Source organism: Rhyacophila brunnea, unplaced genomic scaffold, assembly GCF_057557595.1.
Source record: "Rhyacophila brunnea isolate RB1 unplaced genomic scaffold, BYU_Rbru_1.0 scaffold_13, whole genome shotgun sequence".
Lineage (NCBI taxonomy): Eukaryota > Metazoa > Arthropoda > Insecta > Trichoptera > Rhyacophilidae > Rhyacophila > Rhyacophila brunnea.
The window spans coordinates 5,104,988-5,121,271 of NW_028232785.1; the positions used below are offsets into that span (position 1 = coordinate 5,104,988).

The 16,284-nt window shown below is 33.0% G+C and overlaps 1 protein-coding gene and 1 long non-coding RNA gene across 2 annotated transcripts; one reads left to right on the top strand and one right to left on the bottom strand.

Annotated features, from left to right (window-relative positions):
• The first annotated feature begins 374 nt into the window (after positions 1-374).
• Positions 375-4,355, top strand: LOC147076229 (uncharacterized). Its single transcript, XR_015069885.1, has 3 exons — positions 375-513; positions 941-1,093; positions 1,752-4,355. It is a non-coding gene; the product is annotated as an uncharacterized LOC147076229 (long non-coding RNA).
• A 2,710-nt stretch (positions 4,356-7,065) lies between these two features.
• Positions 7,066-8,354, bottom strand: LOC147076230 (uncharacterized). The gene is made up of 4 exons (XM_085941666.1): positions 8,220-8,354; positions 7,681-7,861; positions 7,413-7,559; positions 7,066-7,290 (listed from the first exon to the last, which is right to left on the bottom strand). The coding sequence occupies exons 2-4, from the start codon at positions 7,743-7,745 to the stop codon at positions 7,158-7,160; spliced, it is 345 nt and encodes a 114-aa protein (XP_085797792.1). The 5' UTR covers positions 7,746-7,861; positions 8,220-8,354; the 3' UTR covers positions 7,066-7,157.
• Positions 8,355-16,284: the final 7,930 nt, after the last annotated feature.

The following is a 16,284-nucleotide window of genomic DNA, read 5'->3' on the forward strand; positions in this document are numbered from 1 at the left end:
TAACTAAAAATATTTACCACTGACTTTATGTTTAACACAAAAATATCAATTTTAGCAACACGAGCTCGCAAGTTATCGACGCTGTGTGAAGCGTTTTGCCCCGATTTGATGGCGATATTTTTGGAAAATAGCTTACACAAATGTAGACCTTTTATCTTACTCTAGCGCGTGTCAAAGAGATCGTAAGGGTGCCGAATACTTTCTCACTCGCACTCATGCATCGTTTTTGTTCAGGCCTTGATTACTACCTATTTAAAAGAAATAGTTGTCTCGTTATTATAAGTGGCAATACTACCCATAAATATATTATTGTCTATGGTACAACACAGCGTGGTGACGCACGTTTATGCATTAGTGTCAAGCAAAATGGAAGTGAAACACGAACCGGGTGACTTCGAGTCGGATTCAAAAGGACAGCGTTTGTTGAGTGCACCAATATTTCATTCTAACAACCCGGACGAATCTTCTTATATAGTGCATGAGAATGCTCAAACCGCCAGTAGTACTTTTGAGGTTAGTTTTTTTTAGAAACTTATCTATTAATCTTAATTTTTAGAGTTGTGGACCATGAAATCTTGTAGAATTAAAGGTTATAGGGTACACAAGCATTTAATTCACACGAACTGGTTTGTCACCAATGCGAAATTTTGATAGTTAGAATGGTTTTGTAAAGTGTAATTTATTTGACACTACGCCATAAAGAATTACGCTGACTTGGCTACATTTAGAATTATCAGATGACAGGTAAAGTGTCAAAGGATGAAGCGATCTTTGATAATTTTCAACTGGTCAATCAGCTTTGATGCAGCGGGAGCAGAATTGAGCCAATATGAAAATAGACAATGGGAAGAAAGGATCATCGGGCTTCTGTTACAATGTGTCTTATCTATGACGTTATTAAAAATGCCATAACATTCTTAAAATATGTTTTGTTTTTCAGATGCCTGAATCGGAGCATATCAATATAAAAACCGAGATTGATTTTGAACGAATTGACTTAGAAGATGAGTGTCTTAAAGACACAAAACACACATTCAATTATGAAAACTCTCAAGCCTTTTGCTCTAATTCGGAATGCAAACCAGCAAACAAGGTAAACAATAGTCTTATTTTTATCAACCTATCTAGATAATGTAATCCTAAACTGTATTAGGTATTATAAAATAGGTTTTGTATTGAGTTTGTTTTCGTACTATATTTCCTTACTAACTTAAATAATTTTATATTCTATGCATCGCGACATCTTATTTAAAATTTTTGTCTTGTTCCGTTAGTAGAAATATACAGATATAGATAAACAGACGTCAATTTGACATCACATCTTTTTGTTTGTTCGGTTAATGTTTAATAAACATAGATTTTCAGGATTTTTTTCGAAATGAAAGCGGTAGATCCAATAAGTTTGGAAATCTATGGACTTTAAATAAATAAAATGCTTATTCCCAGTGCGTTAGATTTAAAAAAGAAAATACATGTTTTCGATAAGACGGGATAGAATTAAATCAGTCCTTTTAAAGCTATGCATTAAAAATAATTAAGGATACCAAAACCGTGGCAATCGGCGCAAGTTTTAGTGATACAATTATTGCATGTGTATTATTTTCAGAATTTTTAAAAGTATATTATCTTAACTGTGAGGTTTTTAGTTAACAAAATCTGGAGTTGGCTCTATTCATAACGAGAAAATTGTTTTGAAAAACCTGCTTAGATACTTTTCAATTTTTATTCATTTTGTATTCTTTTCGTTCCAGGTTTACAATATATGGCCTACTATACCATCTGATGAAAGTGATCTCATCCATATTTCATCACGTTTTGACAACGCTAATGCATTGCGGATTATGGAATATAAACGAGATGATCGTATAACTGTGGACAATGGATCTATCTCTAGACATGACGTTATCGATGTATATCAAGAGTTGAATACATCGAATAGGAAGGAAGCTCGCCTTGTATTGAAGAGAATTTTATTTTATGACAGATATTACGTATGCAACTTTTGCTACAGATTCTTTTCAATCAAAAACATTTTGGAAGTACATATAACTTGTCACACTTCTTCCGTTTGCATTGAAGCTGTTCATGATTATCTAAAGAATCAATTTACTTTAAACTGGGAACGAATCACCGATTCCAATGGAATTTATTATTGTAATGATGTACATTCAAAGAAATTAAACATTAAGCATGAACAAACATATCAATATCTGCACAGAGAAACTGATACTTCTGGGATACAGTCCGAAATGCCCTACGATGAAATTGACATACATCACCAGGACATTAAAAAGGAAACGGATTTGCAAAAATGTGCTCTCCTGCAAATTTCTCCTGTTGGCGATGTCACTACTACAACATTTGATCAAAATAGTAAAACTAATGTATACGAAACATTAAATACACCCAACAACTCTACAAGTGTACATCTAAGTCCGTGCAGAACACCTGATCAATCTATAACTGACCCCTCGCTACCGTATTATGATATTGAAATCCACGAAAATGATAGTAAAAAGGAATTATTAGCTCTGACTACCGAAAAGAAAGTGTGTCTGAAGTTGGAAAAAAATACATTCTACGTAAGAAATTTTGTATGTCATGTGTGCTATGCCTTTTTCGACTCTGAAGACATTTTGAAGGAACACAAATTGGTTCACGACGAGTCTTTGTCTGGCAAAAATAACAATAATCACAAGATGAAATTGTTTGCGTGCAGTGAATGCGGATATAATACGTCAAACGCTCTCGTTTTAAAAAAACATATAATGATCCACAGTGGTGAAATCCCATTTCTGTGCAATATATGTGGTTATGGTACAATAAACATCAGTAACATGAAGAAACATGGCATGATTCACAGTGGAGAAAAACTATTCATGTGCAAAATATGTGGTTATGAATGCAGAGATTCCGCTAGATTAGAAAACCACAAACTGATTCATAGTGGGGAAAAGCCTTTCGCATGCAACATATGTGATTATAAATGCAGAAATTCTGTTTCATTTAAGATACACAAACTGATTCATAGTGGGGAAAAACCTCATGCATGCAACTTATGTAATTATAAATCTCGATCTAAAGGTAGTTTAAAGATACATATGGTGGTTCATGTTAGCGTGAAACCTTTTAAATGCAATGTTTGCGATTTAAGATATAAAACAGTAGGCGAATTGAAGAAACACAGCATTATTCATACCAAAAAAGCCATAAAGTGCGATAAATGTGATTTTAAAACCTACCGAAACAGTCATCTCATTGAACATGTTATGACCCATACTGGAGAAAAGCCATTTAAGTGTAAATCATGCGATTACAAATGCAAAAGGCGTTCTCACTTAACGTCACATAATAGGGTTCCTTGTGGCAAAAAACCGTTTACGTGCAATGAGTGTGGTTTTTGCTGTGCATCGTCTTGTACTTTGGAGAAGCACAAAATGCTCCATAGCGGTGAAGCACCTTTTCAGTGCAACTTATGTGATTTCAAATGTATATGGAGAACTTCTTTAATTAGACACAATAAGATTCACAGTCGCGAAAAAAATCACTAAGTTTTTTTGGTATACTATAAATCATGTCTTAGAGTAATCTATATAAAAGTGACACCGTTGTATTTGCTCAATCAACAAGTTTTAATATAATCATTGCACTGACATCTCCAATGCAAAATGTGCCGCATATTATTCTCATAATATTTTAAAATGTTTGAAGTCAACGTATTTCAAAGCGGTGACGCAACATCGGCCATAAACAATGAAACAGGTCAGAATAACTCCGCCAATTTTATTGTTCGCAGTGCAAGAGCCACCAATGTACACGTTAATAGTCTAAATGAGTAGGAAAATTCACCTGCCATGAGGACACATACATATTCCTTAGTTTTTACAAGACTAGAGATTTCAGAACAATGTGCAGTCGAAATATTATCAAACTAGTGTGATAGATTAGATCACACAAAACTCTCTATCGTACGATACAAAAAGCTTTGGCCCTGCTGCTGAACGGGGTGACACAACCGATATTCATATGAGACATTAAATTTTCTGTATTGCGACAATTAACCATATCTTTAAAGCCAGTGACGCGGTCAAGATAATGACCATGCCGTGGACTGTCAACGTTTAGATGAATCTCTCATCCAAACACGACTGAGGAAGAAGGTCGCAGGGTACGAAATTTTAATTTAATTAATATATTGCCATACTGTTACTGTATAATTTAAGCAAAAAGGCAGCTATTTGTTTCGTCACATTTTGACATAATGAGACATTCACGTTTTTTCAACTATAAAATAATTTTCCTATAATGTGGATGAATCTTTTGATTTATGGTATAAGCAAAAACCTGTGAATTTGCAATCGATGCTGTGTTTTGGTTTATCTCGTTATACTATCTTGTTTAGAATAATTGCCGTTTTCGTAAAAAAACGAAAAAGAATATGTCGGTTTTTATACTGAAATAAATTAAATCCTGCTTTTGACTTTATGTCAAATGGTTTAGAATAAAATTCAAGGACTGAGCTTGATCCTCCAAAGAGCATTATCATAGTAACACAGGTGAATTGTGTTTGATAAATTTTATGCGAGGTAATCAGGCAAGTGTAGTAAAAAGTGCATTTAAAACATATACTCCACATTTACGTGTGTTATCTATGATTTGACCATAGATTAAACCCTACGAAGTGAAGGGTTTGATGGACAGATGTAGACAGCCAAATGAATGTCTCTCCTTGACGCATGCACAAAACTTCTCGGCTTACAACCAGAATTTAAAAGTTGAAGTGAATGTGGGTGATGAAGTGAATAGATGTAGACATAGGTTAAGACGAGTCGCCATGTATTGAAATCCACTGTAAATTTTTCATCAAGATGCTTTTAAAAAAATTGCAAGAAGACTAGATACAATGAGAAAAATATAAGGTTCTTTTCTGCTAACAGTCGTTGGAACCAGACAGACAGACAGTGATACTTTTTATTTGGTTCTAAACTTATATAATAATCTATTGTAAAGATTAGAGAATATTCTTTAAAAATAAATATATTCCATGAACTTTTTTTTTAAATTTTAATTGTATATAACTTTTTTACATACACAAAAATTGTAACCCCAGGTGCACCGAGACCCTATAATATGACGCATATGTTTCCAGATTATCATATGTTGAAAAAAGAATAAAAATATTTTTGTATTCATCCAGCAAGAAAATAGAAAGTCATGACAAAAATATTTTCAAACGTACCTACTTATTTCATAATTTGTTCCTGAAGTGATCATAAGATCATATTATATGCCTCCACAGAGCGTTTGTTTTTACGAGAAATGGATGTCAGCCACTTGCTCAACCTATTAGGTCTATTCTCTGACTCAAGCAAAAATTGAAAAACCATATTATGTATACTTACTAGACCCAGGATTCGATCCTGGGACCCACAACGCTATATGCCAATACTTAAGCCGCGCGGAAATCGTGGTTAGGTTGAGTTAGTGTCGCGCACCTAATTCGTAGACCCCTGCGGGATGCTCCCATAAGGAGTAGTGCCGACCCAACCGCTCGGTCTGATTCTAGTAGTCAATGTGCCACAGGTTATATGACTACGACCCTCGACAAAGCAGAGCAATGTGTAAATGTATGTAGTAGTCCCGCAGTTTGCTCTGGCAGGTCCCACCACTTCTCAGGGTGAACTGTGGATGATGTAAGTCGGTCATAAGGACCAAGAAGAATGTTGGTAAGAATAAATATAGGGGTGACGTAATAATAATCAAAATTAGGTAGATTCTAGTATGACAAATAAACATATAACTCAGTAATTAAATTCGATTAAATAAGATGTTCATAATAGGTATTTCTATAATAGCGATAGGTTTTTTGATGTTAAATCAATAAGCATAGGATAATCATGAATTGGACTTCGAATAATGATAATGATGTAATGAAATTAAATTAAATATGATGAGATGTAGGTACTATGAAATAATGTCCAATGTAATTGCAATGATTAGGTATTATCAGTGTGTAGAATGTAGACGGGCGTTAATGTATAAAATCATAATGATAAGCTTAACGTAATATTAAAATAATTTGAATCCTAGAATAATTCGAGACATCGATTAAAAGTGATTCAATATCAATAAAATCAGCCGAAATCGCACGGGCAGCCCTGTTAAAGGTACGAACTTGTGACTCGTGCCGCTCGGCCATGACGGGACTTACGTCAAGTGGGGTTAACGCATATGTTAGAGTTTTTGAGGACGGAAATTTTGATACCTCAAACATCCCCGTACGTGAGGTTTTCGATTGGTTAGTGGAAATACTAGAAACTTAGATTATAGAAAAATATAGATAGAGCGATAATGAGTGTTTGTTCCCGAACAGATGACGAATTTTTTCTCGCGCTTGGGTCGCCCACACCATGCGACCTTCACGCCCCTTTCAAGGGTTTTTCGGAAATACGTGACAGTGTGCGTGAACATTTGCTTGGCGTAGTGTTGCCAGATTTCGAATGATATTACAAACGATTTATTTTTATATTATATTAATAAATATTAGCAGAGTGAATTTTGGTAATACGAAATATATTTACGTAACACACAATCTCAAAAATACGATTAATATTTATACATTCCTATAGTGTTCGGAGAAATAAAAAAAACATGTTTTCATAAAATTTTATTTATTATTAATCAAATAATACATTCAATTAACGATTCAAACATGTTTGCTATATAAATTATGTAGCAGGTACCTACCTACTTAGAAGTATAAGTAAAGAAAAATATAAAGCGTCAATTACATTGAGCTACTTTACGAGCTGTTTGTTGGCAAATTTAAAAGCGGGCGATTCAGCTACTGCGATTGTGATGATGACACACAAAACTTTCCATTCGCTGAGAAGCCAAAAATAAATAAATCACATGCCACAAGATTTGTCCCTAACAGCTGGAAAACTTCATCTCCGATGTATTTTTTACTTTTTAACTTTTTTAATATATGCTTAAGGGAATTATTTTTTTTCGTTAACCGTTTAACTTAAGCTTGCAAATTTTTAATTTTAGAGGCACGCTTACCTAGCAGCAGATCCTTTTTTCTTATCGTCTTCCTCAGTCTTACCTTCCTGGGTGTATCAAAGACATAATACAAGTCCGATGACAATATTAATTCACTTCTGCATGAGTAGGATGAATTTCGTCATTGAGTCCAGACTCCATGCGAATGACTGAATCACTGTGATGTGCAACTGTCTCTTCCTGATTGACAGAATATGATGTTCCGGTATCAATGCTGAATAAATTCTGAAAAAAATACATTAGTTTTAATTATAAAGCTAAATAATTATGTCTATGTATGGAAATACTTTGTTTATAAGATTTCGGTTTCATGTATGAACAACATAATAATATACATATTAACAAACCTGAGTTGGAATTGCATCTTCTGTATGAGTAGGATGAATTTCGTCATTGAATCCAGACTCCATGCGAATGACTGAATCATTGTGATGTGCAACTGTCTCTTCCTGATTGACAGAATATGATGTTCCGGCATCAATGCTGAATAAATTCTGAAAAAATACATTAGTTTTAATTATAAAGCTAAATAATTATGTCTATGTATGGAAATACTTTGTTTTTAAGATTTCGGTTTCATGTATGAACAACATAATAATATACATATTAACAAACCTGAGTTGGAATTGCATCTTTATACAATCGACGAAGCCCACCCTTTGTAAAGAATAAGTATTCATTTAAAAAATGATTACTGCATACAGTGGCTCCTTTTGCGGGAAACCAATATGGATCTTGCCTCGACCTTCTTGTTATATCAATCCATCTTTTTTGATTAACATCATCTCTAGGGAATCTAAAAAATAAAAACAACTTATAACAACATACTTATGGTGATACGAATCCGATAAATAAGTGATAAATGATATTTAAAAACTACCGCTATATTTTATACACCAGCAGCCGTAGCTGATTTATTCATACAACAGATAAGCTTGAATACGAAATATTCAAATATGTGTATAATATCGTAAAATGTGCAATATTATTTTAAAACAGATGAAATCAAAAATCACAAATCTGGCAACATTTTTACCCACACTTGCAGAATTCTGGCGTGTACGCGACATAGATTCGACGAAATGTAATCATGCAAGAAAATAATTTCAGATTACAGAATAATATAGAATAATCACTGTTTATGAAGTACTTACAAGTGGAAAGTAATCCCATGTTCCTTTTTTTGGTTCCTAGATGTGTTTTGACATCGTTTTATAGCACAAGACGGCATATTTTCCGATTTTCGTGTAGATGTTGTCGGTACAATGTCGGTTTATCGACTGACTGCCGTTTTCGCGGCGTGTTGGCTATGCACTTGCTAAAACATGACTCACTAAAATCGCCTATTGCGGAGGGCTTGACTAGAAAACAATGCTTTTAGGATTTTCAATTACTGTTCAGGTAAGTAGGTACTAAACAACGAGCTCGCAGCTAGCAACTATGACGGCCTGGTGTGTAAAACTCCCACCTCCGCTCCCGTGATGTATATGCAGCCACGTCATACCGTCGCTATAGGATTTGTTTCCCGAATATCCATTTTTGTCGAAATCGACATTTTAATGCAGTTCAATTTCTTTTATTGAACTCTACCGAAATCATTTACAAAAACAATATATTTTTATCTAGGAACAGAGATATTTTTTTAAAAAACCCGAATACGCCATGTTAAGTTACAATTACTCCGTGGTGTTCTCCCGAATGTCCAACGATTCGTACCTGAATATCCAAGCTAATTTTGGTCGAAATAGATCTCTGGCTGAGTTTTTATTTCCCGAATATGACTTTTAGCCAATCAAACCGCGCTGGCGCCGTATATCTCGCTCCCACATTCACGCTATCTAGCTCTAAAACAATCACGCCCACTTTCATATTTTTCGGCCGCCCGAAGTCCTCTTTCAAATTTCGTCTTATTGATATTGTTTTTAAAGTTACTATTGTTTTAATAGTGAATTCATCAAATTTGAAGGATCATTCATAGCTGATACATCACCAGTTCGCCCTGAACTTATAGTAGAGTTATGGAAATGAGTATTTTAACCTAAATAACTGCATTTTGTTTAGATAAATGACACAAAATCCCAACGGTTATATGAATTCTACAGTGTGACCCAGCAACTAGTATGACGTAAAAAATAAATATTATTTCAAATTATTATTAATCAAACATTGTTTGTCTTTATTTTACTTTTAATCTAGGTATTTCTATGAAAATAAAGGCGATGCTATCATTTATTTTGCGCTGATAGTTATTTTAATTTAATATGTATGTTAGTAACTATTTATTTGGTGAATATTATATACTTAGGATATTGGTACCTAATATTAGCAGCCAATGGTAATTAATTTATAGGTACATGCTATTATTTTGTGTTGTTATTCCTTACAATAGTAAATATTATATAATATTATTTGGTGGTTTGTAATAAGTTTAATTGTTAATTATAGAAATATAAAGACATAATAATATACAGATATATATACATAGATTTTTTATTTGAAAAAAGTATTAATATAAAATTGTTAGCAAGTACGAGTAAGTACCATCATCAATTATTGGAGAAATCTGTGACGTCGGTTAGTAATTGAAGTTGTAGACACCTACTTTTATTTAATAAACAAAAACCGATCGCCGATACTCGCTTGATTTTGAAGAATGCTGAAGAGCAGGTATTAAAAGGCTAATAGTTAAAGTTTGTCGTCATAAGTATGTCACCTCGTAGCATAGTGGATAATTAGTGGACAGGGGTGTAAACCCAGGTGATGCAGGGTCGATTCCTGCCGGGTATCTTACTTTTTTTCAAAAAGATATTTTCTATTGGTTATAATATATTTTCTCAGAAGTGATTTTAAAAATTATGTATTTTCAATTATTAGAATGGTACATTCTTAAATCTTGTGAATTATTCGTTCAATAAAAAAATAGTTAATTACTCAAAAACTATTTTATTACTTAATCCGAAAAAAACCGAAAAAGCGATTGCCGCATGTTATTATCACATACGAACTTGTGTAATTATGATCATTAAGTATTTAAATAGTAGAAGTAATTATTAACAAGTATCGTGTAAATAAATATAACATTTGAGGCGCGTACTTTTTGACCACTCAGTAATCCGTGGGCCGTGCAGCAATACGCTACGGTCTTAAATCCCGAACGTCCTTGTTTTGTCCCGAATATCCACTATTCTGAGAGAGCGCTAAAAATTTCCCGAATATCCACTGTGAGTACTTGTAAATAAAACGCATTTTCTGTGCATTTAATGATTTATACCAGTATATTATTCTTGGAATCTATTCTTAGATAATGTTGCAACCATACAGTAAAGAAAGAATGATTGATACATCTAACGACAATGAAATTTGTTTTTCGTCTTCTGTAAAATTGACATTTGGTCTATTCGGGAAACAAATCCTATAGCGACGATACGCGGCCGGCTAACATAACCCTTACGTGTGCCAGTACAAAGAATTTAAGCCCTCATTTTGTCCCGAGCAGAGCCGCACGGGACTGGTGATGCAACCTTGCACTGAAGTGCGAATGCATGATATTAATTTATATGGCAACTATCAAAGTGACTTTAATTTGAAGAGTCGCAAGGGGAGTCGAGAGTGTCCCACCCCTCGTACGGTCTGGCGAATTTAGTAAAGGCCGCAAAATTGGCCTCGGTTGCCACCATGTCCGCGTGTCCTATTGGAAACGAATTTGAACCACGATTTTGCGATTTCATTTTAGCAGTTATATCCATTTCATTAGGTACTGTTTATATTACAATAATTATTACCGTGTACCTGTGTCTACTTTCAAGATGACGTTCGAAATAAAAGACAGAAAAAAACACTTCCCGCACGATTTATGACCCATAAACAATAATATGTGATAACACGTTTGACACAGACGTCACAGCAAGGAACGAGTATCAGTGCTCGTCCGTGGTGGTTTGGCGGGCGCGGGGCGGGAAACTCAAACGTATGAACACGTCTCGACGTGTCCGTAGACAATGCGCGGGGACGAGTGTTCGCGCGTGTTGTTTTGGCGCGTCTAGCTCGACGCAGGCAAGATCGTACATGCGGCGGGCTCTTCCCATACTGCGCGCATAGAGGTGTCCGCACTGAATGGACGGGCGCCGACACGGTAAACGAGCGAGTAGCGGGTGTCTCAAACCATCATGAGCTTACCGCGCGCGTCTGGTGTATTTGTGGTATTATTTTCACAAAGCATAGATAGTGCGAAGTGATGTAAAGTAGGTATACGTTTTATAACGTTGCACTTTTTACTACACTGATACGCCTCTTTTCCTTATTACGTCTAATAAAATTATATCAAATAATATTCACTTGTATTAATATAATATGTAGTTCTAAATAAATATATATTATGTAAAAATAATATCTTTAAATTTCAATAATTCTTAACCTTTCCCTTACCATGGTAAAAAAATTACGTCCGTTCCCATGCCGTCCACTCAGTGTTCCGATAGAAATTTGGCATTTTAAGGCATTTTAAAAGCTAATTGATTGCTTCAAAAGGTAAAGTATGTTTTTAAATACTATTTAGTCATCGTTTAACATGTTATTCTGTGTATATCACATGCAATTATCTTATAATCGTGTATAATAATCGGACATCGATAAATGTACGTCGTAACCAAACCACGGTGTGCCTCGATCTGTTTTAAATGGAACAACGAACACACGCTGGCATTTCACGAAGAGTGGGGATGGCTAATTCATCCGAAGCGGACGAGGGTGTTGTAAGGTAGACTAGCACGTGTGCAGGCGTTCGTTATTACGTTCGCCACATAAAATAATAGATACCAAGCATATTATGAAATAATAATGGCTTCGATATATGTTAATGAACACATTAAGTTTTATTGCTTACATTTTGTCCAATATATAGTGGACACAAACATATATCTAAATATATATCAAACTCAAAATTTTATGAAAACCTTTTTAGGGCTTCTGAAACTAGGCGCTTCACTTGAAGAGTTAAAAATACCAACAACATGACGTGTAATAATAATATGTATTTTATATTCAACGAAAAGAAATAAGTATGAATGAAAAAGTGTGCACAAAATTGTCGGATTGCCCAAAGCGTACTGAAACTACTTATTATGGTTTTATTTTGGCTGGGTTTATCTGATTTTTTAAAACTATCCAACACCATACTATGTAAATTATTGTAGTACTCGTTCAAGAAAAACAAATAGGTACGTATGACTCACAATGCACTATTTATGTCGGATCTTGACAGCCTACCTCCACACTTCACCACTAAGAAATAATAGTATAATATTATGTATATACCTACATCAGATTGAGTATGATCATATTTATTTATATAATAATATTATTTGGTAAGTACTTATGAAATTAGAATGATTCAGTAATCTTAAAATGAATTTCTTGTACCTACCTAAAATCCACCGATCTTATGGACATATTATATTATATAGTTAATAATATATAATATTATAACACAATATCATGTAAACACAACAGGTTCACTATGATTATTTATTTACATATTAGGTATGTAAGTAGGTACCTACTTTATAATTTTATTATTGGTACTTATAAAAGTAAGAGATACAAATGTAAAAAAAAAAGTAAATATTCATTGTACCTACTAAAAGATATTATACCGATTTTTCCGACGGAAAAGTTTGAACATAGGTAACTGCAAACACTATAAAATATTTTTTGCAACTGTGTGTCTACTTCATAAACAAAAGAAACTCCACGTGTACTACCTAGTTGCACTTGAATTGCATTTGCTGACTCATTATTATTTTCGGATGAAAACTATTATTAGTGATTTACGACGACAATACAATTTATTACGGTTCAACCATGGACCAACAAAATAATGTCTCATTTATAATCTTTTATAATTAAAAAAAAAACTAATACAGGTAGGTATTAGTAATATCGTCAAAAAAAGGATATTTTAGAATATCGTATTAACTACACCGCACCGCAATTTACAAAGCTACAGTTAACGATAATAAATAAATACAAATATATTATTATTGATGCCAGTCATTAGAACATACCTACATTTTCTGTAGCTGTCTGATTTCAATGCAGGGTATTTATTTAAACGGGTTTAACATTTGGGTTTGAATACAACATTTGAATGGGTAGGTACAACAATATTATGAAATTTATAGCATTGTATTATTTTCCTAAAATTCTAAAACAGAATGAAATAATATTACCCTCGCCAATATTTAACATATTGCATTGCCTAATATGATAATAGTATAAACATGTAGAACATGTGAATACGCCACGCCACATGCTGTGCTGTTTTTATTTAGCCGGCTCGAGATTTTTTTCAATTGCTTGTGTCCCACAAACTGATGTAATCCTTACACAACCTTGCAACAAGGGTCCGTATTCTAAATCCGGGGAGAGAGATTTTATTACTTTATTATTTTATTACTAGAATTATGGTCAATGGCAATGGACCCTTTTTGTCAATTGTTTATGAAAAAACGCCACATGTAGCGAAGTTAACACGGAAAAATGAACATTAATAACATTGCGTTAAAGGTTGCTCTGGCGTTTATCGTCAGATGTATTTGAAAAATGTAAACTTCAAGGTTCGATATATCGTCGCTATAGTACTTGTTTTCCGAATAGACCAAATGTCGATTGTTCAGGAATCGAAAAACAAAGTTCCCTGTCTTATATTTAAATATCAGTTTATATATCAAGCACTCTGTCTCCTTTTTATGATTGCCACATTATCCAAGAAGAGATTTGATGAATAATATATTAGTATAATTCATTAAACTAAGAGAAAATACGTTTTATTTACAAGTAAGCAATGTGGATATACGGATCATTCTCAGCGCTGGCTCCGAAAAGTGGATTTTCGGAACAAAACAAGGACATTCGGAATGTAAGACCGTAGCATATCGTTGCATGGACCACGGTATACCGTGTGGTCAAAAAGTACAAACTTAAAAACTTAATATTTATTTACGTAATTTTTAATAAATTTATTGAAAGGTACATGATTTTTTGTAAATAGGTGATCAAGTTGTATCAATGATCGTTTTTACCTAATTTCATAGGTAATTATAAAATATGCCATTCACCATTTTCTGTTTACAAAATTGGGAATCAACATAAAATTATATACCTAATTATAGTTATAAAAAATCTGTATCCATAGATTTACGTAATAATAATGTAGGTAGTAAAATTTTCCTAATTTCTATATTAAAATGGTGGCAATGATATTTTTATTGGTCACAAATAATGCTTCATTATGGATTTTAATCGAATTTGATACAATTAAACTTATTACAAACCATATATTGCATATTAGGTATTATGTTTTATTGACATGGAACAAAAAATAGGGGCATGTGTTATTTAATAACCATTGATTGCGAATATTCTATCCTGAGTTAATATTATTATATAAAATATTCACTCACGAAACTAGAATTAATCTTAATAGATCGTACATTTACTAAAATATCTATTGGATAGCCAATAGTATTATAATTATACTTAATGAAAATACAATAAAATGTACTATTCAATGGAAATCCACCAAAAAAAAATAGGTATAAACATACATCTTATTATTAATGAGATTAAATATTCGCGTACATTTTAGCATGAATAGATATAAAGTAAATTAAAAACAGAAAAAGTTTTGATTATAGACATTAATAATAATTATTTTTTAAGACAGTAGTTACCGAGTCACACTGTACAATTCGTATGACCGTTGGGATATTATCTCTGTTTCTCAGTACAAAATACAGTAATTTAGGTTAAAATACTTACTTCCATAACTCTGCTGTAAGTTCAGAGCGAACTGGTGATGTACCGGCCAAGATTGATAACTTTAAATTTGATAAATTCACTATTTAAACGATAGAAACTTAAAATAACACAATAGTAGTCAAAATCTCGCGCTTTGAAAGACGAAAAACAGACATCAGTCACATATGAAGTGAGCGACATTAGAAGTAGACAGCGCTATATGAAAGCGATATGCGAGAGTGAGACCGAGCTATTCTATTTGACATTCGGAAAATAAGCACAAAGCAATCGTTGCGAAACATGGCGTATTCGGAGTTTTTAAAAAAATATCTCTGTTTCTACATGAAAATATACAATTTTTATAAATGATTTCGGTGTAGTTAGACAAAAGAAATATAACTGCATTAAAATGTCAATTTTGACAAAAATGGATATTCGGAAAACAAGTACTATAGCGACGATATTATGGGAGGCTATCACTGAATGCATTTTTCACAGAATTATGTTGAACAAAGACATACATTTCTATCTCTGACTAACAAATGACATTTTAAAATAGTGTCTCATGTTTACATTACTATTATGCGCGTTTCTCTAACGCATATCTTTCTAGATAGCCCTGTCACTGTCTTATCAAAATATTGATTAGACTTTCGAAAAATGATTAATTTTACATATAAGACATTCAATTCAACTACCTACATATTTTTATTTTTATGCCTAAATATTTTATCTACAAATAGCTAAAAGTAGACGTTTATATACATAATAATAAGTGGGGTATCTATGATTTTAGGTCATTTCTAAACTGCGAGACCATCGTGGCAACGGGAGTGTTAACGCACATATAATATTGTATACTTATCTTACTTATATTTATAAATGTAGGTACCTACATAAAAACTGTTTTTTTTTTGTCTATAATTATTCAATATTCTTTCTCATTTATCTCTTTATCTAATTTCTCTGTATTTAAATTATAATATGTTTAACTATGACTATTATGATTTATTTGGAAACTTTGCTTGTTCAATATCTTTTTCTAGTCTATTTTATACATATTTTTAGTCTATGTAACTGTTTGTTTTCCTTAATAAAAAAATATAAACATAATAAAAATAAAATATATTAAGTAGGTACATCATTTCCATCCTAGAGCCGGGGTGCAAAGTTATGAAGCGTACATTCTACACCTGCATTCACACCATATGAACCGAAAAGTCTTTTTTAAACTTTAACTTACATATTATCCAATATATAATCAAATTATAAAATCGACCAAGGGTACTTGATGGAATTTGAATTTAAATTCATAAATATAAATTTACCGAATAAACAGGAATTAACTGTATCAGATGACAGTGTGTATTCACCATTGGTGGTGTTTGAAGATGCCAAAAGGCGATAGTCGGATCGCAAAAA

What these genes read in the sequence shown, in the direction of transcription:
- LOC147076230 (XM_085941666.1), bottom strand. Translation starts at nt 7,745, where the DNA reads ATGAATACTTATTCTTTACAAAGGGTGGGCTTCGTCGATTGTATAAAG. An exon ending in AAGATGCAATTCCAACTCAG is followed by an intron (nt 7,560 to 7,680) that starts GTTTGTTAATAT and finishes GTATTTTTTCAG; the next exon opens with AATTTATTCAGCATTGATGC. An exon ending in AAGATGCAATTCCAACTCAG is followed by an intron (nt 7,291 to 7,412) that starts GTTTGTTAATAT and finishes TATTTTTTTCAG; the next exon opens with AATTTATTCAGCATTGATAC.